General features: G+C 36.4%; 1 protein-coding gene across 1 annotated transcript in view; it reads right to left on the reverse strand.

Moving 5' to 3' along the window:
• The window catches only part of KCNH8 (potassium voltage-gated channel subfamily H member 8), a 401,601-nt gene that overhangs the window by 173,293 nt on the left and 202,751 nt on the right, over positions 1 to 25,557 (reverse strand). Inside the window, exon 4 of the mRNA XM_032630495.1 lies at positions 1,494 to 1,621. Coding sequence (XP_032486386.1) covers positions 1,494 to 1,621 — 128 coding nt within the window. The remainder of the gene's footprint in view (positions 1 to 1,493; positions 1,622 to 25,557) is intronic.

Here is a 25,557-nt window from a genome sequence, read left to right on the forward strand (position 1 = left end):
AGAATCTCAGGCTAATATTTGTTTAGGTGTTTTGCTGGCTGGCTTGCATAGAATCAACCCCAGGTGTGGTTACCTTTGTTTCTTCCTAGAACTTGTTTACTGTTACTAAGGCTGACTTGGTAACTGAAAGCAGGTATAACGAGGAACCAGGGGAAGGATTCAGAGATCTAGTGGTGTGCATGGTTTGAAGTCTATCCCTGGACTCTCAGGAAACCAATGTGACATACGGGTGTCCCTAGAAAATCTTTATATTAAGCCAAGACAAACTAAACAGAATGTGACTCTTACCGCGGTGCATGGCAGATCAGCACCAGCATGGGTGATGGTCCTGGAGCACAAACAGATGCAAATAGCTTGTCTGGTTTCCAGAGGGGAATCACACTGAAGCACAACCAGGTTGGCAGCCCTTTCATATGAGATCGTGCTCTACACCTGGGCTCGTGCATCTTTGCTCATCAGGTAAGCGGATACTTTGTGTTTCTGATGCATGACTGCTTTAGCAAAGCATCCGAATTTCAGATTAGGTCTCAAGCTCTCTGTGTACAATGAGATGCCAAAGACTCTCCTGTGTCCTTTACTCCCAGAATCTCGGGATCTGAGATCAATTCCAAAACAGCAATGGTTGTTTGATATGACTTTTTCTAAAGTCATTGGCAAGTTAGACCCTGAGTCTTGATGTCTGTTGCCCATAGTCACACATACCCCCAAAGTTCTATGTTCTGGAGATTCCGCAAGGCAGATTAATGACACTACCATCATTTGAAAAATCATCTTTGAATATCTACAACCAAACAGACAGAGTTCTGGATCTCCGAGTGAAGTCTCTTAGTTCTCAGAACCAATGATAAAATTAGCTGTGAAATCCTGGAGGACGTGTGTCACTTAAAACTCTACAGAGTCACCTTTTACAGGCAAAGTTGACAGATAACCACCAGGTTTCAGAGAGGAGCCCTACCATAATTTACTAAGAGTGCGACTTAAAATAACCCATATAATATATGGCATGTCACTTCAAACCCAGTTCCAAGGTGTGAAATTTCCAACTCTGTGTCGCATAAAGTGTAAATTTTCCAAATAAAGTAATGACTTTGATTTGTTCATGGCCCCCCTGGATGAAAGCATTCAGTGAAATTAGATAAAGTGCAAAACAGATGGAGCTAAAATTAAATTTGAGAAATTTAAACCAACAAACTACGGATGTGTAATATAACTTGTTCATAAAATGTAACCAGTCCCATTTGCAGTGTCCCTAGTACCATATTGTACTGATAATATTCTATGCTGTGATAACACTATGATTAATCATTTTTATTACAGAAATGCCTCGTGACTGCTGACCTTTTCCAGTTTGTTTTTCATAGGAAAGCACAAGCCAAAGTGGAAAAAAAATCTAGTAAAGCCAATAAATGCATAATTGGAGGCTTTCTTTTGTGAATCAAACACTGCCACCCAGGGAAAGTCTAGCATTCACTGTGTATACACACACCACCTACATTATTTATTTTCAATTTGTTCTTTTCTCTTCTTTGCAGGTGGCCAGAGATGTGATAAAGGACCGCTCGGCTCCGTCTCCGGGCTGAATCAAAGTGGGTCCCTGTTCTTGATCTCCCTTTGGCTTTGTCTGGGGGAAAATAAAACTCATTAAGCATCAATGAATGTATCATTTGACCCCAAGAATGTCATTTTGGCAGTTCCTTCTTAAGAGCACACAGTACATGTTTTTCAACACCTAAAATTATTTGCTGGCTCCTAATGACATTTAATGGAATTTTAGTTCCTTACAATTTATTTATTTTTATCATCATATTAACATCATTATTTTTAAAAATTAAAGTAAAACATACAAGAGCACAGAGAAACTTTCAAACAGTTCAGGAAAGCATTAAGCAAAAAACTCTTTACTCCTTCCTTCCTGCCGTTCCACGTTCATATCCCTAATTCTACTTTCAACCTTTTTTTCTCAATTTTTTCCAGAAAAATATCTAATACATAGGCTATATCCACATTTATATTTATTTCTTTGCATAAATGGAAGTTTGCAATAAGAACTATTTATATTTTACTTTTTCCACATCAAAGTAATGTAAATCATTTCTAATTTTCACATTATAGTTCTCTGCCATTCTTTTTTACAGCTAAGAGTGTACCATGTTAAGGATATAACTAGTCTTATTTCCTTTACTATTTCCCTATCATGAACATTTAGTTTGTCCAGGATTTTTTAAAAATCTGTGTAGATAATCCTGCAATGAAAATTCTTAAATGCATAGAGCTGTGCATTGGTATGCCAAGATATTCAGTAAATAAATTACTAGGAGTGGATATGTACATTACAAATTTTGGTATACATATTCCAAATTTAATTCCAGCAACTTACACTCCCAGCAACATTGAGTGGATGTGTCTGCTTTACCACAGACATCAAAATTATGAAATATAAAATAAGAGTAGCCTAACATTTTAATAGCTGAAAGATGCCATAACATTGTTTGAAGTTGCATTTTTAAAATGATGAGTGTGGATAAACATTCACTTAAATATTATTGTCCAATTGCATTTATTCTTATGAAGTCTATTCGTATTATTTTTGTCAATTTTGAAATTAAGTTGGTACTTTCTGTTTATTTGCATGAGCTCTTTGTATATTAGTTACCATTTTCTTATCACACATGCTGTTGACAATGATCCCCTTTTGTTACTTGACCTTGGATTTTTATTTATGCTGTATAAAAATTTTACATTTTTTATGTTGTCAGACTTATCACTATACAAATTTTTGGTGTCTAGACTTTATGTCCTGCATAACCAAACTGTCTTCACTCAAAAATTATTTTTAAAAAATCTATGTCTGCTTTCTTCCAACATGTTTATGTCTTCATTTTTTAATTTTAAACATTTAAATTTTTAATCCAATTGGACTCTATTTTAGTAAAATTAGGTAAGAATTCGGCTATTTTATTTTCTTTCCAAAGGCCTACTGCCAAAGAGAAATATATAAATTGACTCTATGAAATGAAGAAACATTTAGTGTTTATTTGGTCAGTTGGTGAACATATAATTTTATGCTTAATAAATTCTATATATATGACAATAATTGCAAAATATAAAAATTAAAAACTTTTTATCTAAGCTTCATCATCAAGCCTCTGTAGTACTTTGAAGGCTGTTTGATTCCTCTTCATAAAAATGATTTGGTTTGGTTGCTACGCTGGGGAAACCATTTAACTATTATTGATGGCCAATGTGTGCCAGGCCCTGTTCTAGATCCTCAGTATTAACCGATTTCAATTAATCTTCATAAATACTCAGTGAGATAAGCATTATTATCCTCCATTTACAGAGGATAAAACTGAAAGGTCTAATATCGTGTCACATGACCACATGGCTAGTTAGGAGTACAGCCAGTCTGTGAAGCCAGATTGGTCTAAATTCTCTACTTCCACATGTAGCCCAAGTCCTTTAATGACTTAAATCAATGTTCAAATGCTGCTTGGTGTTAAGTGTTACATAGATGAATGTGTCATAATCAGTGCCCCTCTCAGCCTGATCTCCAGGTGTTTCAAGGCCTTTAATTCCCGCCCCCCCATTCTCAGTCCACACTGGGATGTTTTTAATGACCAGAAAATAGGATGCTTTTATTCATGGCAAAAGTCTAATCTGATGTTACATGTTTTTTCATTGCTCACCTTTTGCTTCAAACTTTGAAAGAATGTTTAAAATAGAATATATTACTATAGACCTGAATCAATAAAAACAGATTAACAAAAAAACACAACGTAGAAGAACAAAAAGGGTACTTTTTTTTTGGAAACTCGATTGAACAAAGCACATTTTATTGTACTATTAAAGCTAAGGTTACGTCTTCATGTGTTAGGTTTTTTTTGGTCTGCATAGAAGTCTTATAAGTAGCATCTGAAAATGTAATAATTAATCGATCAGGGTGTAATTTTTACATATATTTAAATTGGAAAACTGCCAGAGTTTTAAGATAGTGTCTACAGGAATGTGGTAGGAAAGGCCACCAGGCTGCTTATGCAGTGTCCGTCGGTATGAAAATTATGGATGGAATTACAGAGCTAACTACAAAATGGACCAGATTAGAGATTTATGACAGTCAATAAGCCAAATCCCTTCTCTGTGGAGAAATCTAATTATGGGTGAGATATTCCAAATCAAACAACAGGACTTTTATAATCTTAAAAAATAATCACTCAAAGGGAAATATCAGAGAAATGTATGTATCTTGGTCTTGGCTCTAAGTGGAAGGGAAAAAGAAAAGGTTTCCTTGAAAAGTTTTAATCATGATTTAACCCTCATGCAAGATTGGGGTTGAAAATCATTCCACCTAGGTGATCGAAAATCTCCCAGGCAAAGGAATGAATTTAAAATGGTCCTGGGTTGGTAGCTCCCAAATGAAAAAAAAAATCAAAAATAGCATTGGGAAAAACTCACTTAAAAAAAAAATAGTCTTGACAGTGAAATTCATAATTTTCATATAAATACAAACACATAAAATATACATATGAAATACATTTTAAACTCAAGTGTTTGTGTGTATAACTAGAAACAAGCCAAATGTCCATAAACAAAAAAGAAATGCATAAATGGTTGTATAGTTATGACATAGGATGTTAAAATTCCATTAAACTAGACTTAGTGAGAATAACTGGAAAATGAATGAAATGGTGCCCCTACCTGTTGGCACAGAAAGATGTCAAAAACACAATGCTAAGTACAAAAGCAATAAAGATGAGCACTGACAACATGGCAACATTTTTATAATATTCACACACATGCAAAACTAAGTAATATACCAACTAGGGAAATGTATGTGCTACAAAACCACCCATAATCATATGACTACAGCAAATTGCAGAGACTGGAAAATGTAGTCTCTAGCTGGGTTACCATGTGCCTTACTAAATGGAATTAGTAAAATTATGTTTTGTTAAACTGGATTTGGGGTGTATGGGGATTTTTAAGAATATTTTCATATTATATGTATTACAGATACTATATTTTTGAATGTAAAAAATATTTCACAACAAATAACGGACAAGACTAAAGTGGAATTGGACCATGTAGCAGTGGGACCTGACCAGATTCCTTAGAGACGGGGCGGTTAGGGGTGAGGCATCAATTGCTTAAGATGAATGACTCAGGGTTAAAACCTGAAGGAGGAAGAGTTATTAATAAAATGAGAGGTGGCAGAGAGAAGAACATTCCTGAGAGCAAATAAAAGGTGTGAGAACCTTGGTCAGAAGGGAGCTCAGTGTCTTGGAAGAACTCAAAGAAGTCCTGGAGGGTTGGGATATAGAGAATGGGAAGAAGAGAAGAAAAAGGGAAAGTAGAAGGTAGGCAGAAGCCCACTTCACTTTTCCTCAGACTATGTCAGCCACACTGAACTGTAGACAAAGCTGGGGAATACAGTCTCTAGTTGGGCAGCCATGTGCCCTGCTAAATCATAGTCCTGTATGAACAGGTCTCTCAGACACAGGATAAACCTGTATGGTCACCTCCATAACTATGGCTTGCTCTAAGAGAAAACCAAATAAGAGTCAACCAGAAGGATATACAAGTGAAAGAAATAAATGAAAAGGAAAAGAAAGTTTAGAAAATATATGATCAATAAAACCAAAGGAAGATAAAAGTGTTAAACTTCAGGCAATTGTATTCAAGGAAAAATAGAGACAACATCAACAATGTTAATGTTTTTAAAAGGACCATAAATTGAGAAGACTTTTTAAATGATGAGATTACTTTGTACAAGAATCTATCAGCATAGTTTTCTAGATTAAATGAATACTTTGGGGAGGGTAGTTAATTCCCAAAATAGGTCCCCAAAGTGGTAAAAACCTTGAGTACCAATAACCATGGAAGGAAGTAGAGAAAGAGACCATTTCATTCATACTGTTTATCACCCCCCCAAAGGCTATTTCAGATGGTTTTAAAGGTCAGGGTTATCAAGCCTGAAAGGAACAAGTAATTTTTTTTATTGAAGTATAATTGATTTACAATGTTTCAGTTGTGCAGCAAAGTGATTCATATATATATATAAAATATATCTTTTTTAGGTTCTTTTCCATGATAGGTTATTACAAGATATTAAATGTAGTTTCCTGTGCTATACAGTAGGTCCTTATTGTTTATCTATTTTTTATATAGTAGTGTGTATCTGTTAATCCCAAATTCCCAATTTATCCCTCCCCCCACTTCCCCTTTGGTAATCTTAAGTTTGTTTCCTACGTTTGTGAGTCTATTTTTGTTTTGTAAGTAAGTTTATTTGTATCCTTTTTAAAATTCCACATATAAGTGATATCATATGATATTTGTCTTTCTCTGTCTTACTTCACTTAGCACAATAATCTCTAGGTCCATCCGTGTTGCTGCAAATGGCATTATTTCATTCTTTTTTATGGCTGGGTAATATTCCATAATATATTACACCACATCTTCTTTATTCATTCGTCTGTTGATGGACATTTAGGTTGCTTCATGTCTTGACTATTATAAATAGTGCTGTTACGAACATTGGGGTGCACATATCTTTTCAAATTAGAATTTTCGTCTTTTCCAGATATATACCCAAGAGTGAGATTGCTGGATCATACAGTAACTCTATTTTTAGTTTTTTAAGAACCACCATACTGTTCTCCATAGTGGTCGCACCAATTTACATTCCCACCAACAGTGTAGGAGGAGGAACAAATAATTCTTTTAAAGCTTTGGAGAACAAAAAAGCCTGAAAATTTCTGAATTCAATCTACAAGTCCAGAAAAGTCTGATACCAAAACTAGGTGAGTATAATACAAAAAGATAACCATACACCGCTTTGAATATACATGCTAAAATCCTAAACAATACATTAGTAAACTGAATATAGAAGTGTATTAAAAGAAAATGTACCATGCTTATTGGGATTTATTCCAAGGATGGTTCCATTTTAGGAAATCATTATATAATTCATCGGATTTATAAAGAAGAAAACCCATGTCATTATCTCAGTAAACATTGAATTTTTAAACATAACTCCATAAATATTCTTTTTTAAAAAATAACTTTGTAATAAGCAAGCTATAGAAGGAAGGAATTTTCTTTAACTTGATAGAAAATATCTATGAGTAACCAAGGGAAAACTCATATTTAATGAAGTGACATTAGAAGCTTCATAGTTTCTGCAACTTATAAAATGACAGCAATTTCCCCCCAAAATGGAAAATGAAGTCAATGTAAACCCATTATGGAAGTTTTTGAAAATAAAGAAAAATAAAGAAATAAAGAATGCCTGGTTGTTTTCAATAACGATTTCATGCACTTCCTTCTAAATTTTTACTGCATTTATTGTTTTACTAACTCATTTGCAACTACATAACACATATACAATTATTCCTTGAATATTAAAAAATAATACATTTTATTTTTTATGTACAAAAAATAATGTACATTTTACAAAATTTAGAAGTGTAAACAATATAAAGCGGAAAATGAATCTCTTTCATAATACCACCTCCCAGAAATAATTCAACATTTTGGTGAATTTATTTTGTTCTAGGATTTCTTTCTTTTCTTTTTTTCACATCACTGAACTCATATCATGTAACTAATCTTAAATATAATTAACACAGAATAATCACAGATTTTTAGATACGGAAAAATATCTGCCAAAAGACATGGGACTGGATGGTAGCTTTACTTGATTAAGAAAAATGTCTGTAACTCAGTTCATTCAATATGGATTATATATATATATAGTATATATATATTATATATATAAAATTATTTTCAAAATGTATAGAATATTCTTTTAATGGTTGCAATGCAAATGGTCATTTGTTCATGAACTAAGCCTTGCTTCTGTGATGGGAAATGAAAACGTTGAATGATTCTGCTGGCAGAATTGTAGTGATGCTGTGCTACACAACCAGATGCCCCCTCAGAATTAAAAGGGTTAAGTCTCGGGCTTCCCTGGTGGTGCAGTGGTTGGGAGTCCGCCTACCAGTGCAGGGGACATGGGTTCGAGTCCTGGTCTGGGAGGATCCCACATGCAGTGGAGCGTCTAGGCCCTTGTGCTGCAATTACTGAGCCTGTGCTCTAGAGCCTGCGAGCCACAACTACTGAGCCTGCATGCCACAACTACTGAAGTCCGTGAACCTAGAGCCCATGCTCCGCATCAAGGGGGGCCACCGCAATGAGAAGTCTGCGCACCACAGAGAAGAGTGGTCTCTGCTCGCCGCAACTAGAGAGAGCCCGCGTGCAGCAGCGAAGACCCAAGGCAGTCAAAAATAAATAAATTTTTTTAAAAAAGGGTTAAGTCTGCGGTGGCTGGGAGTATGCCGGCCCAGAGCCCTCACCTCTTAGCCCTCAGTCCTTTCTGGCATTGCCTTCAGCTGAAGGAAGTGACCTTGATCAAGATCATGCCCCTTTCCCAGTGCAGCCTGCATTCAATGATGGGTCAATATGGGTGTGTAACAGGAGGTCCCCCTGTCCAACCCTGAAGGACACACAGCTTTAGCTGGTGGTGTACCTGGAGTGGGCAAAGTATCTTGTTGCAACTTCATTGCAGCCCAATTTCTTCCTCTGCTCCTTCCTTCCTTCTCTCCTGTTATACAAGTGTTGAGCGTAAGAGGATTGCCTAAAAACTTCCCACAATCTCCATCTCAGACCTGCTTCCCAGAGATCCTGACCTGCATCAACAGTGTTGCAGCTTTACCCTTGTTCACATGGTCTGAATAAACACAGCTGGTTGGTGTTTAAGTGGTGATTACCTGCTGAACTGTGGGGTAAAGGAGGTGCCCCAGAAAAAAATATTTACTATTTGTTATGTGAACTAAGACTGCCACCTGCCATATAAGTAAACAAAGGGTGTTGCAGCCACCAAGACATCACATTACAGCCTCCCCAATGGTGAGCCCTGAGGGAACTCAGGATGGAAACAGGATGCCCACCATCTAGCAGTCAACTGCTGCAGCCACCCCGACGATGCACCCTGAGGAGACCCTGGATGAGAAAGCACAGGATGCTGGCCCCAGGTAGCTGAGATGCATATCAAAGCAATGATTTCAGTGAGCCCAGACTCTGGCATCTTCCCATACACAGAAAAGCGCTCCATTCTTTAACGTGAGATGTCTGGTTTTCTTTAATTAACAGTAAACTTTTGATGTTCCAACTACCTGGTCTTTTGTTGAAAAAAATCCTATATATCCTGGCTCCACCCCCCGACCCCCTTTGCTTCTTCAGAACAGTTTCTCAGAGTTCAGAGGCTTAAGTCCTCAGAATGTCCACCATATAAAACATAACTCTCAACTTCTAGGTTGTGCGTTTTTTTTCAGTTGACAGTTATGATACATAGAAATGACTAGAAGGGAAAGAAGAGTAATGTAGTGAATTGTTACAGGACTTGGCTTATTTCATGAATTGAAGAATCCCTCTGGATTTAATATATAATGGGTCCAAACTGGTTTAGGAAAGACATAAATTTATAACTTCTACATCCTTAGATTTATAATTCTGAATCATTTCTATTGGCTGGAATACATCTTTAAGTAGTTTCTTCTAGGAGACATTTTTGGGTTATGTATTTTATGGTTTTCCATAAACTGAATTCTGCAGTCGTCTACTGTGACTTTGCTAGCCTGAGAATGTCACAAAAACCTGCCAATATCTGGATCTATCAGATGGGTCGTGTGCTGGGACAGGGCAATGGGAGCGTCCAAACCAGGTGTAAGCAATAAGAAGTGTTGACTGTAGAAAATTTAAAAACAATAATCCAACCACATTTGGTCAGCTTTTTATTACTGCCACGTGCTGGTAATTTAAAATAATTCCAGTGACAAAAGATTCTCCCTCAACCCAAAATCTTTTGTTAATCTTGATTCAAAACAATTCCTGTGGTTATTGTTCAATTTTAATAATACATGTAAGTTTCAAAATTGGCACATTTATAGTACAATTACACACTGGGAGAAAATATTTCCAAATCACTTATCTCTAGAATACATAAAGAACTCCCCAAACTCAACATTAAGAAAACCTAACAATCCAGTTAGAAAATGAACAAAACACACGAAGAGATATTTCACTTAAGAGGATACAGGGATGGCGAATATTCACATGGAAAGGTGTTCAACATCACTAGTCATTAGGGAAGTGCAAATTGAGACTATAATGAGATATCACTGCACACCAACCAGAAGAGCTAAAATTATTGACAATACCAAATGCTGGTGAGGAAGTGGGGGTACCGGGTATTTCACACATTGCTGATAGAAATGTAAAGTGATACAGTCACTCTGGAAAATAGTTTGGCAGTTTCTTGAAAAACAACAACTAAATATATATTTAACCCTGCAAACCAGCAATTATATTCCTGGGCAATTATCCCAGAGAAATGAAAACTTATGTCACACAAAAACCTGTGCACAGCTGTTCATAGCAGCTTCATCTGTAATAGCCAAGAACAGGAAACAACCATTCAATCAGTAAATGGTTAAATAAATTGTGGTATATCCATACTATGGAATACCATTCAGGAATAAAAAGGAACGAAATATTAATGTATTCATAACTTGGATACATCTACAGGGCATTATATTCAGTTAAAAAAAAGCTAATCACAAAAAGTTACATACTACGTGATTTCATTTACGTAACATTCTCCAAATATTGGAGGTGGGGAACAGACCAGCAGTAGTCAGAGGGTAGGGGGGTGTATGACTCCACAAGGGTAGCAAGAGGAAGATATTTATGGAGATGAAATAGTTACGTATCTTGATTATGGTGGCGGTCACACAAATCTACCCTTGTGACAAAATGGCATAGAACTATACACACATCATGTCCCAAGGCCAATTTCCTAGTTTGGGTATTATACTATAATTATGTAAGATGTAACCACTGGAAACGATTGAGACCTTTCTCTCTCTCTACTATCATTGAAAATTCCCATGAATCTATAACTTTTTCAGAATAGAAAGTGAAAGGGATATTTTCAGGTTACATCTGGATATTGCTTTGTTTTTACTGATTTTTGAGTGCAGCATATTGAGGCCTTTTAATTGCTTTCAACATGTGAGAATCTAAGCTGCATGGAAGCCTGGAGCTGGTGTCTCATCTCAGTGATGCTGGTGGCCCAAGAGTCTGTGTCAATTTGGGGAAAGAATCCTTCCTCAAAACATATTACTTCCATCTGAGACAGGATGGGACCTGGGACACTTTGCTGCAATGCTTGCACCTGGACAAACGTCTCCTTGAGTAAGAAAATACAAAGAAACTATAAGGGACTAAAAATAACTGCGTGCATATGCAGCTGGGGCAAATTATGGACAAGAAGGTACAAAAAGACCAAGAAACCCAACTGCAACTTCTTAAGAGCTGGGAGCAAAAGCAGGGCACTACACATGCCCCCTGCACTCAACACCACCAAAGGGGCGGGCAGACCACCTAGGTCACACCTCTGGCCCGACCCCAGGGACATACCCTTACCCTCACCCCCATGTAAGGAACCAGCTCGTCCCTTGCCCCCGGGAAGCAAGCAAGGGAAACTATTGCTTGTTCTCGCTCCCCCTTGCTGTAGCAGGGGCCCCAATAAAGCCTTGCCTGAACTTCTTGTCTGGCCTCTAGTCAACTTCTATTGATTGGGGAAGGCCAAGAACCCTGGTTGGTATCACATCTATGAGAAATTTGTTACACTGAACTGATCTTGTCAGAATATGACACTTGACTGTCATATGCCAGAAATTTTATTATAAAATATAAAAATTTACACATTTACAAATCATATCATTGATTTCACCTCTTGTCTTTTTTAGTCTATTTTTCAGAGAAATCCTTAAAGACCACTGTGCATAAGACTAGAGACTATATTTTACAGAGTTATGTATATTTTATACCACTTCTGATGTAATTATTTTTAGTTTATTTATTTACATTATGAAATAAACATTTAATTGAGTATAAAAGACAAATTAGAGTGTTCAGCTTGTTTTCTGGTTGGTACTGATCTTGAATATCTAAATCAGAGAAAGATTATATATATATATATATATATATATATATATATATATTTTACCCCACTGGTTCTGTTTCTCTGTAGAACTCTGTCTCTGGTATAACCATCACCCAGCTTCAAGTATGAATACAAGTACTGACTTGTTTATTTCCATCCATTTTACTCATTCAGATTTTTGAGGGGCAAATTCAAGGCATCATATCTTTCTATGTGACCTATTGCTCTATCTATCTACTTATATACATATACATATTCATATACATGATTAAAACAGATCACAATATCTATCACATAAATATATAACCATAATATTTTAACATTATCAAGTATCAAGTCATTGAGGAACTGTGTTTTTTAATTGGGATCCTTAGATTCCCAGGGATTAGGGGAGGTGTTGTAGGGATGGAAATGTGCTGAGTGTGGAACAGGAAAAAATCAACAGGTAATACACAAGGCCAAGTCCCATTTCTGTGTGTCTATTTTATAAATGGGTTCTTGAATGACATTTTATTGAATGAAAGAACTCTGTCATTTAAAGAAATGGAGGGCTTCCCTGGTGGCTCAGTGGTTGACAGTCCACCTGCCGATGCAGGGGACACAGGTTTGTGCCCCTGTCCGGGAAGATCCCACATGTCGTGGAGCGGCTGGGCCCGTGAGCCATGGCCACTGAGGCTGCGCATCTGGAGTCTGTGCTCCGCAACGGGAGAGGCCACAACAGTGAGAGGCCAAAAATAAAAAAAAAAAAAAAAGGAAATTACTGGATAAGTAATCTTGATTAAAAAGTAGTATACCAAAGGGGATAGCAGGAGACAGCAGGGGAGGGATTAATTAAGGGTTTGGGATTAACATATACACACTACTATATATAAAACATAACCAACAAGGACCTACTGTATAGCATAGGGAACTCTACTCATTGTCTTGTGGTAACCCCTAATGGAAAAGAATCTGAAAAGAATAGGCGTGTGTGTGTGTGTGTGTGTGTGTGTGTGTATAACTGACTCACTTTGTTGTACACCTGAAACTAACACAGCATTGTAAATTAACTAGACTTCAAATAAAAAGAAAAGGTTAATAAAAAAGGTAGTATTCTACTTTTTTTAAAACTAGGAAAAAAATATACACTTAGTAAAAAAGTATACTGGATAATCCTTTACATAATTTCTGGTCTAGAAAACACATTATTAAATTGTTTAAAAATCTTGTTACTCATAATTTAGTACAGAGATAGGGGTAGGTCAATTACTAACTGTAGCTAGTGTTAATTAGTTGATTTCTTTATTCATGTAGTTGATACATTCACTTCAGTTCTTCTGGTTAAGGAATTTAAGTGACTGGGGAAAGTTTGGGAGGAGCCTTTATGCAAGAATTGGATAAAGTGACAAAAGGAGAATTGTTTTAGAATTCAATGGCAGGACTTCAATTTCCTTTGAATAGACCCCTTATTGAGTTAAAAGAAATCAGAATAATGCCAGAGGATTTTTACAAGAGCAGGTAGTTTTCCCCTGGGAGTGAGAAGAAGAACCAGCTAAAATAATTTAAAAGTCCGAAATGTCCAAGCAGCAAAACAGCAGGAAATAAAGTGAGGGACCGAGTAAACTAATATTAATAATTTAAAAAGTATTAAAAATTATAATAGATTCTAGATACGAAGATCAAGATTAAATTTCCATAAAAAAGCAATAAAATTCCTTTGCAAAACTTAATAAATCAAATTACAAAATGACAAGAATTTTTCACTTTGATATTTGTTAGAGCAAATTTATATTTATCTACTTTATTTTATTTTATTTAACATCTTTATTGGAGTATAATTGCTTTACAATGGTGTGTTAGTTTCTGCTGTATAACAAAGTGAATCAGCTATACATATACATATATCACCATATCTCCTCCCTCTTGCATCTCCCTCCCACCCTCCCTATCCCACCCCTCTGGGTGGTCACAAAGGACAGAGCTGATGTCCCTGTGCTACGCAGCTGCTTCTCACTAGGTATCTATTTTGCATTTGGTAGTATATAAAAGTCCATGCCACTCTCTCACTTTGTCCCAGCTTACTCTTTCCCCTCCCTGTGTCCTCAAGTCCATTCTCTATGTCTGAGTCTTTATTCCTATCCTGCCCCTAGGTTCTTCAGAACCATTTTTTTTTGTTGTTGTTGTTAGATTCCATGTATATGTGTTAGCATATGGTATTTATTTTTCTCTTTCTGACTTACTTCACTCTGTATGACAGTCTCTAGGTCCATCCACCTCACTACAAATAACTCAATTTCATTTCTTTTTATGACTGAGTAATATTCCATTGTATATATGTGCTACATCTTCTTTATCCATTCATCTGTCGATGGACACTTAGGTTGCTTTCCTGTCCTGGCTATTGTAAATAGTGCTGCAATGAACATTGGGGTACATGTGTCTTTTTGAATTATGGTTTTCTCAGGGTATATGCCCAGTAGTGGGATTGCTGCGTCATATGGTAGTTCTATTTTTAGTTTTTTAAGGAACCTCCATACTGTTCTCCATACTGGCTGTATCAGTTTACATTCCCACCAACAGTGCAAGAGGGATCCCTTTTCTCCACACCCTCTCCAGCATTTATTGTTTGTATATTTTTTGATGATTATCTATCTACTTTTAAAAGTTGATAATTGTTACAACTAGATAATGAATGCATGGGATTTTATTGTAATATATTTTCTACATTTTTTTCTGGATTAAAACTTTTCGTAACAAAAACGTTTTAAAACATATTAAAAAGACATCAAAATTTGTGGTTATAATCTAAGCAGGTATCAAACCACTAGCCATTTTGATTCTTAAAAGTGAACAATCCCTATATTTGAAAATTAAAATATGTAAATATTAAAATCAGAAAAAATATTCACCGAACAGTTAAAAGAGGAGGAGGAGATGCAAATGGAAGAGTAAATATTTCTATCATTTTGAAAATCTATGCTTCTTAACAATACAGGTAGAAACACATTTTCAGAAAATATCATAGGAACAAAAATGCTTTGATGAGTGATTCTTTGAATCCTTTGAATTCATGAAAGTGTCTTTCAGATATAAATTCAAATAACTGGACCAAGGCTGGGGTAATTATGTTTTAGTGAGCACCAGCGATTTCACAGAGAGAGCTGTGTGTACACAAATCAGAAATAACACACCAATCTGCCAGAGGACACTGCATTTCTGCTTTTTACTCCATTTCTTTCAGTTGAGTGTTACTAGTTAAGTAGAAAACAGAGAAACTGGGAGAAAACTTTTGGCCCAGGTTCCTGGGATCATGCTAAATAATTTAATTTTAACTGTTATAAAAAAATTACGATGATCTACACGGGAAAGATGTGAACTGACTTTTGCTTTTGGATTTAGAGGATTTTAGATGCAGCAAGACCAAATGGCGCTTAGCCATAAAACCTCTAATGGATTGGTAAGAACTGGCCTCTAATTACTTACTCTTTTAGGACATAGTTCTGACCATATTTATCAAGGACATAAATAAATCTAGCAACACACACTAATGAAAAAAATTTCCTGCATATTCTAAATATAACAAATACTATGATAGACACAGAATTCTCTTATCCATAATTTATTTTTTTAAATGCTTTGTCACATACTGGTTAGGAGTTTCTTTTATGGAAATTCTAATCACACAAAATAATGCATGAATCAAGCAAGATAATGTGCTTTCTTCACCCTGTCCTCTCAAAAATGGCAATCAGTCAATTGTCCCTAATCATTGCTATTAGTTTCTGCTTATTCTTCCCCCCTACAGGATTTATCAAGACATCGAGTAATGCAGTTTCTGGAATCTTGCACGGATGGTGTGGCCTTTGAAACAAGTTTTTAATGCTTCTTTGGGTGTTCTGTAGAATAATTCAAGTCAACATGTTTGTACTGAAAAGTGCCAATAGTTTAGTTGTAATGATAGTGTGTGAAATCTGGAGTGAGTAGGTGGGAGGAAGATGGTTTAAAAGACCCCAAAAATTATTATGCAGAATAAAACTGATGGAAAAAGAGATAGATTAAAACACAAAGTTGTAAATATTAGTCACCAGAAACACAATCTTTTAAAAGAAAAAGTATTTTATGTGGACCTAGGACCACACAAGATGGATTATTTAGGCAAGAGGAAACATGAGCCGTAGCAATAGTGTGACAATCTCAGGAAAGAATAAGGCAATCAGCATAAGAGAAGAGTCATTTTCAAAATGCTCTATAAAGCTTGAAGCATTTTTTTTGGAAACTGTCAGAGGGCTTAGGACAAATGCATGTGATTATTATAAGTGGTTTTTAGAAAGTTTCAAAAATTTTTCTCTTCCAGAAAAAGGTAGTGAATAGAAAAACTAGGAGAGAGAGGTAGAAACAGGGAAAACTAGAGGAATTTTTAGCATTTATTGAGCATCTATCATGTTTTAGTTAATCACTATGGATAAACTATATTAATATAGACCTCATGTTAACCCTATCAGGTAACTTTTATCCTCTCTACTTAGTGCATGAGGTAGGAGAGCTGATGTACCTTGTTCAGTGTCATACAACCAGGAATAAGTGCCTCTGGCATACATTTGGAGGTCTATATGTCTCTAAAACCCATGTATTTTCCACTAAACATACTGCATTAAAAAGAATGATGACAACCATTCAACCCTTATAAACTGAGAAACCGTTGAGTCCACTGACCCTGACAGAAAAAATGTGAAAAGGGAGTCAGGAGGAGAAGGTGGAAGATGTGGTGAGATGGAATGGTTTCCCAGAGGGTGGCAGACTGCAGATATGGCCACCAAACAAGCCTCACATTCTTATCCATACATACCTCTCTCCTAATCAAAACACAGAATTTATTTCCTCTCCCCTTGAATTTGGGCTACTCCTGTGACTTTCTTTGACCAACAGAATATGGCAGAAGAGATAGTGTGTGACTTCTGGACTTATGAAGCTTCTGTACTTGCCCTCTTTGGGATGCAGCCTTCATGTAAATTAGCAAGGACTCAAATACTGAATAACAGAGAATGATAGATAAAGATGGAGCTAGATAGAGAGGGAGGGAGGGAGAGAAACCTAGACAACTCCCAGTCATTACATCCTCCTTCATTAGGGCACCAGATGTGTGAAATCTTTAGAATGTTCCTGTCCCAGGTGAGGTCCAAGCTAATAGCAGCTATATAAGTGACTCCAGCCAACACTATTTGGAACAGAAGAACCGTATAGCCTACCCCAAGAATCACAAGAAATAATAAAACTGTTGCTGATTCCAAGTTTGGGGGAAATTTGTTATGTAGCAAAGGCTAACTGATACACCTAGTTTTGGGATCCTGGAGTGGAGAAAACAAATCATCAGGAAAAGATGAAAGACAGAGCAATGGAGTAGTGTTGCCTTAGTTTCTGTCTTTATTCAGATCCCTGAGCCTATATCTGACCTTAAAGAATACCTCTATTAAAACACAAATACTCTCTGGAAGGGAGACTGGGTTTCTTAGCAAGGATTAGTTGACAACCAAAAAGCACCAACATATGGCATAGGACAGAGAAAAAGGTTCTATTTAAGCCTGACCCAGAAAGAAGAGTAAGAAAGGACCAGAGAGAATTCAATCCTTGCAGAGCCTTGGCCTTGCCATACCTAGTTAATATCAGTACCATCACCTCCACAATCACCACTAATCATAATCATTTACTGTGACTATGATTGACTTACAACCACCTACTTTATGCAAATATTACCCTAGATAACATCTAATTTATTTTTTCTCTAATTCTCATAGTGACTTTCTAAGGTAGGCACTGGCCCATTTTAAAGATAATGAAACTAAAGCTCAGTAAGTTTAAACAACTTGTCCAAATCCTTGTAGTTTACAAGAGGTAGCATGACAATTAGTAAGTAGTTCTGCCCAATTCCAAAGCCTTTGCCCTTTGCCTTTGTCATTTAATTTCTCATAATTTATGGGTCCTTTTCTCTTTAGGGCTATCAAGCCTCCCACATTTTTTTTAAAATGTTGGTAATTGATTTCAAAAAATAAGTCCTATAGGAAATTGGTCCATATTTTAGAGTTATAGAATACATTAAACATTACTTAACATGAGAAACAAGTTTATAGGCATTCTAATGTAGAAATTCATTAAAGATGAAAAAATAATTTTAAAAAGTTTGCCTTGATAATTTGTGGCAGTAACAATTTTATCACAATCATGATGGATGCTGAAATAATCCAATATCTTTCTCACTGTCCTCAATGTCCTGCATTAAAATTTCTTAGTGCCTTTTTGTTCTGGGCTCTTCTCGGGCTCACAGAAGGCAAAGCAACAAAGTCTTGGCCATCCACTGAGTCAGTGAAGGGACAGAATAGGATATCTGTGAGTAATTCAGGCCAGGAAGAAATGTTCAGGAATCAAAGTGTAGGGGTAAAGGAGAAAAAAGGAAGAACAGACAATAAAAATATATGCCAACTCCTTGCCTACAAGATCAACAAATAGATTCAACTTATTCATCCAATTTTAAAGCATCTATTTATCCTGTGCCGGAGCTGCAGAGACAAAGATAAATAACTCACGTTTCTTGACCTTAAGGAAAAGTAAGCAGTCTGATTTATCTAGACAAAAGGTGTGCTGAGAGATTTGAAGGTGATCCAACTAATTCATGGAGGTCCCAAGATAAGGTGCAATTCACCTTCCCTTCTGAGATGTAACTCCATCATTGCTTCTCTGCATGCAATCTCTGGTTGAAGAGCAGAGTCAATAATACAATACTCTTATTGCAACCATAGCATGATATAAACAACATGTACACAAGAGCTGTAGGAACAGAGAGAGGAGTCATTTATGGAAGACTTTTATATCTAAATGATGGGCTTCCTTAGAAAGCCTGGCATAATAATGCACCACTCAAAAATACACCAATTAATTTACTTCAAAATTCAACTATTAAAGAAATGGTTTTATTATTAATAGGATCCCTCTTCTATTCCTTAATGCTAAGCATATGTTATAGAGTGATGGTTTGGTGGCTGTCTACTAATGCCTCTCAACCGGGGAGTTTTTGACAATGCCTGGAGACAGTTTGGGTTCTCAAAACTGGGGTGTAGGTGTTACTGGCATCTAGTGGGGAGAGACCAGGGATGCTGCTAAAAATTCTACAATACATAAGACAAACTTCTACAATAAAGAATTAATCTGAACCAAAAATGTCAATGGTTTCAAGGTTGAATAAAACCACCTGTATGTCATTTTTACATGAACTTTAAAGGCTTTTATATAATCCAATCACAAAATGATGCAACAAACCATATACAAACGATGAATTAGTCTTAAGGAAATTTTTAGGTTTATTTATTTTTTCAAAATAAGGAGAGTTGCACAGAAGCCAAATAACTTGAAATAAATAAATTACTTAGTTTCTTTTAAATCTTTAGATCATGCATTAATAATCAGGGTGACATTAAATATTCAATTCAGGGACAGTCATGTCTCAACTGGTCCATGTTTCTCTAGTTATACCCATCAATTTACCAAATAATGATCTAAGCCTCTGACAAATTTAGAGATTGTCTTTTGAAGCAATTCTTACAGACATGGGGGCAAACTGTAAGGGATTCTCTTGATTTTTTTCCTTAAAACAAAAATGATAGCATCTCACTCACTTGAATCCAAATTTTGAATCTACAACAATCTCAGTAAAATCTAAGATAAATGGTCCTAGGTCGCTAGCCTTGATTCTATGATTCACTAAATTAGTATTATAAAGATAGTTCTTTTAGGTCAGGGTACACATTTTAAGTGTGCAAAAACTATTTTTGAAGTATACTAAAACACTCCAGATAGGTCAACCTGGTGGCAAACTTCCAATTATTAACACATTATTTTTTATTCATGCAAAATAGATCCCCAAATGATCTCTGTATGTCAACATTTTATGGTTCTGCCTCTATTTACCATGTGGTAGCTGCCAGGAAGTGCCGGGCAGTAAGCTTTATGAGACAAGAGCTGGGAGATATACCCTCAGTTCATTAAAAGAAACTCTTGGATAAGGAAGAAGCTGAGCAGGGTTTGTAGAGCTCTCACGGACAGTGAAGGCAAGATTTCCCTTTCTTTCTCATTATCTTGGCTCTACCACCAGTGCCCTGAGCTCCTAATACTCTGTCCGCTTGACTTTAGGGTCTCTTGAACCTCCTTGCATAAATCTGACTCTCCCTATCCTCCTTCTTGAATCAGAAATTGAGCCATCATTTTCTTTACCATTTCTGGTACAGCTTCACTTCCTAGTTTTAATACCACACAGTTCTGTGCCAGGTCTGTTATGATTCTAAACATGACCAGTTCCAGGACCATATGGGAGAGTTTTATCTTTCCTCTCTCTCCCCCAGACCAGAAACATGGGCCTAATGATCTGAGTCCAGACCTATAATTCTTTTTAAAAAATATTATTTTATTCAAGTATAGTTGATTTACAGTGTTGTGTTAATTTCTGCTGTACAGCAAAGTGATTCAGTTATACATATATATATACATTCTTTTTCCTATTCTTTTCCATTATGGTTTATCACATGACATTGAATATAGTCCCCTGTGCTATACAGTAGGACCTTGTTGTTTATCCATCCTATATATAATAGTTTGCATCTGCTAATCCCAAATCCCCAATCCATCCCTCCTCCAGCACCCTTCCCTTTGGCAACCACAAGCCTGTTCCCTAAGTCTGTGATTCTGTTTCATAGATAGGTTCATTTCTGTCATATTTTAGATTGTACATGTAAGTGACATCTTATGGTATTTGTCTTTCTCTTTCTGACTTAGTATGATAATTTCTAGGTCCATCCATGTTGCTGCAAATGGCATTATTTCATTCTTTTTTATGGCTGAGTAGTATTCCATTTTGTGTATATGTGTGTGTGTGTGTGTGTGTGTGTATCTATCTATCTATATATCTTCTTTATCCATTCATCTGTTGATGGATATTTAGGTTGCTTCCATGTCTTGGCTATTGTAAATAGTGCTACAGTGAACACTGGGGTGCATGTATCTTTTCAAATCATAGTTTTCTTTGGATATATGCCCAGGAGTGGTATTGCAACTCTACTTTTAGTTTTTGGAGGAACCTCCATACTGTTTTCCACAGTGGCTGTACCAATTTACATTCCTACCAACAGTGTAGGGGGGTTCCCTTTTCTCCACACCCTCTCCAGCATTTGTTATTTGTAGACTTTTTAATCATGGCCATTCTGATCGGTGTGAGGTGGTACCTCATTGCAGTTTTGATTTGCATTTCTCTAATAATTAGCGATGTTGAGCATCTTTTCATGTGCCTTTGGCCATCGGTACTGGCATATTCTTCTTAAGGCTACAAAAGTTCCTGTGATAGTTAAAGTATTACCCAAGATATAAAGCACAACAACAGCAATCTTATTAGCTCAGCTAACACATGTTAAGTACCGAATATAATGACTGAAATAAGACCCATGTCAATAAGACTTTCCAGAGTATCACATCTAGTAATTAGAAGGGCCATAATTGGGAGCCAGATATATAGATCCTCTATTCCAATGCTATTTCCAGTATAAAAGGATCTAGTGTTGGGAAAGGTTGAGGGAGGAATCATTTGTTAATTACTTATCTAGATCAGGAATCTGTAAACTTTGGCCCACCACCAAGTCATCTGTTCCCGTAAATAAAGTTTTATTGGAACACAGCCACACCCATTTATTTACATATTGTCTATGGCTGCCTTTTTGCCATAGTGAAAGAATAAAGTAGTTTTGACAGAGACTACATGGTCCACAAAGCCTAAAGTTTTACTATCAGACCTTTACAGAAAAAGTTTGCTGATCCCTGATCTAGATCAAATGAGAAAGAGCAAATGAGAATGAAAATCTGAACTAACCATTTCCCCAAAAATATTCCTATCTGAGAACTAACTTGCTAGAGATGGAGAAAGTATAATGACCCAGCTTTATCAAAACTTTAAAAAATTAAACGTTGCATGATTGATCCTAGGTTTATGGATGTAGGTGGTTTAAAGGGGGAAAAAAAGCATAACGGCAAGTACAATTGAAGTTCAAATATTTCCCAATTCTATTCATTTCACCATTATGTAACATCAAACAGTCCATAAAATGTAATGAGAATCCAACCACTTAAGAATTGGCATTGAAATGCAAATTCCCACTAAATTCAGCAAGGATACTAAAGTCTATTTTTGTCTTTCTTCTCCCTGAATAGGACCATAAGTTAACCAGGGACCCTAGGAAACGTCATAGGACCATCTATGATCTATTGTATGACACTCCTCAGGAAGTGCTTCTTCACTTAGGCACAGAGCTATTTACTGGGCTTTTCCAATTGAATCTGTGGAAGAATCAGGAAAAAGAGTGTACACTTCAATTTCAAGGACTTACGCTGGAACAGGAGGGTTTTGTTTGTTTGTTTTTGCTAGTAAAAAGGCATGCAGCAAACATGCTGATTGTTCCTTTCCTCTGGTGAGTTCAGATTGAAGATGCAGAAAATAAGATCATCAGTTCAAAATCTGTAAAGATGCTCTGTGACCCAGTATACTAGAAGCCTTCCCATCAAGTAGTATGATTATGGAATTACAGATCCTTGTAATAAAAGAAGCTTAAGAAATTATCTAGACTAATTATATTATACTGTAGCTGGAGAAACAGCAATTAGGAGAGGGAAAATGCCTGGCCTAAGGTGACACTGCTAGCTTGAGGCACAGATGGGATTTGAATCTGTAACTCCTGGGATCTTTTTACTATCTCACACGGTGAGCAAGCTTACCTGCCTCAGATAAAATTATGAAATAGAGAAAAGCCAGCCTCAGACAACCATATATAGTCCCAAACTCCCTTCTGATTGCAGACCTTGACAGGACGCACCAACCACTGAATGAAAAAGACCAAACTCCTAGTGTGACCTACAGTTGGAGGTGTGAACTACCTCTGTGTTCTCTATGCGAGGCGAACACTCATATCCCCAGAAGAGGAATTCTCTAGAACATATCATAGACCAGCACATCCTCAGGAAGCCCAAGTATCTAAGGGCAAGTCTAAAGAAAAAGTGTCAGGAAAACCTGGGCACCAGAACTCATTCAATTCCAAAAGAACAGGTATCTCGAATAAAAGGAAGAGGCCTTATCTTGACTGTGCAAGGTACCTAGGGCTTATTCCAGGCAACGGCCTTGTGTCTTTTCATAGGAAGCTGGGCCTGAGGGGCCTTGTGGAACATCTTCCCAGTTATTCCATGGTTTCAACTTTATGGCCCATAAAAGCAGTGAAGAAGCAAACTCCTTAAGCTAATTTTAATACTGCATAAAACCTAGGAGAAATAATTGTTATCCATCATAATATCCATAAGAGCCACATTTCTATCATACTCTCCTGACCTAGACTTTATCTAGAATAATATTTACAAATGTCACATGATGACATCAGAAGGCTTTCTATGAAGTGATTGATGGGGCAGAAACATGTCAGATCACCTTAGTTCTCACTCTTTTTAATAAGGTGAATGGCAAGAGGAAGTGATAAAAATCTGGTATATTCAGATTATGTTTGAAGAAACTCAAGCCCAAGTCTGAGAGAGTATTAAAAGCCTCTCTGAGCTTCTGGAGCTTGCCAAGTTTCCCATTTTTAAGTCAGTGCTCCTTCCACTAGAGTATGTAATTTCATAGTATGGAATCTGCTATAGCAAAACAGTCACATGGCCCTGTTTCCCTCATGTTCTGAAAAGAGAAAAGAAATAATAAGGAAAAGTAGAGGGAATAGAGACAGAAGTAATTGATCTCTTTGTTATGCCCTAGATTTATCTATAGCCGCTTGCATTTTTGGAATGTATGATTTCAAATAAAGAAGTAAAAGTTTAACTCACGGTAAAGTTAACCTAAGTCTATGTGTAATTTACAGTACACTTAGCATGAATTTTGGTTTAGCACAGATTCAGCTGATTTCCAAAATGAGTCCATTTACACTATATAATATCTCAGTGTAAAACAGTGCAGGAGAAAGAGTTTGAAAAAGTCAGTCCTTACGTCTAAAAATTCACCATTTCATTTAGAAGAGTATGTCAACCCTATATAATTCGGATGCTTTCTGCAGAAATTGACAGAAAAATCCCACCCAAATTGGCCAAAGAGGGGAAAAAAAGAAATCTTGGTCCAGGCTCTGAGTTAACTCAATTCTCCAAAAGGTTCTAAGAATTTGCACCATCTCAGTTTCAAACCTAGCCAGAAAATACACATGCCCTCATCTCATGATGTCTTGTTGGCTCTGGTGGGGTCATGTGTCTAACCCTGGACCAATTTCGGCATCAGAGGAGTATACAGCTCTGGTTGGCCAAGAGTGAGTCAGACACCAGTCCTGGAGTCTGTGAGGGATGGTGCAAGCTCCACCAGGACTGGTCTGAGAGTGAAGAAATAGTGGCCACTCTCTTCTCAACTGTTACAGGGAGGGGGGCAAATGAATCACAGTGGGCAAGAGACAAAATTCTCCATGAAAGACACATGATAAAAATGATTAAAAATATATCTACCTTGCAAAATAGTACAAATGAAAGGCAAAATCACAGAGTAGTCAATAGTTTGGGCTCTGGAACCAGATTGTATAGGTTCAAAACCTCACTCCACCATTTGTTAACTGTGTGAGCTTAGGTAAGTTACTTAACCTTGTTGGGCTTTAATGGATTCATGTCTAAAAACAGAGATGGTAATAATCCCTACTTAAAGGTATTTGGGGATAATTAAATGAGATAAAACCTATAAAGTGCTTAGAAGAGTTGCTGACACATGGTAACCACTCAATCAATGTTAACTCTCATGATTATTAATATTATTGTATCTGCGAGGCAAAGGTGATAAGTATTATAAAATATAAGAGGAGGGAGAGACACTTACAGAGAGGGATAAATCTTTTATTGTTTTATTAAACCATTCACTAAGAACAATTTTATATTGTTCTATATAAGACATCATCATATGATTTTGTGACATCGTCATAAAATTACTCTCTTAGGAACAGACCTGTAACTTAAGATTGAACTCAAGAACAGCAATCTATCTTGCCAATATGGATGTGTTGATCGAAGGGTTAAATTCTCATTTCGAAAGGCTCTTACCCAGCTGATGGCTCTCATCTGCTCCAAACCTGCTAACCCATTTCTCATGGTCTATCCTCCGAGACTTCATAAAAGCAATACTTTTATAATCCCTAAGTTATGAAGATCCATAAATAACACAAAAAGAAAATCATATTATTTACATTGCCATTTGTTAGCATTTGATGTCCATCCCTGGATAGAATTTGGCAACATCTTCTAGAAGGTAAGAATAGTGTATGATGTTGGATAACTATTTTTGTGAGTAGCTTTATGCTAACAAAGGCATTACTCTTTAACAAGGAGTCAAAATCTTCTAACAAATCAAATAAGTACGATTAGTTTTATAATAGTCATTTACACAGAGTACCACTGGAATTTTACTTGGGTAAGAAACAAATAAAAGGAAAAACTTTTCACCCCATTTGCCTTTCGTAATCAGTATGCTGATTGTTTACACATCC

This window comes from Phocoena sinus, chromosome 4 (genome assembly GCF_008692025.1).
Source record: "Phocoena sinus isolate mPhoSin1 chromosome 4, mPhoSin1.pri, whole genome shotgun sequence".
Classification (NCBI taxonomy): Eukaryota; Metazoa; Chordata; class Mammalia; order Artiodactyla; family Phocoenidae; genus Phocoena; species Phocoena sinus.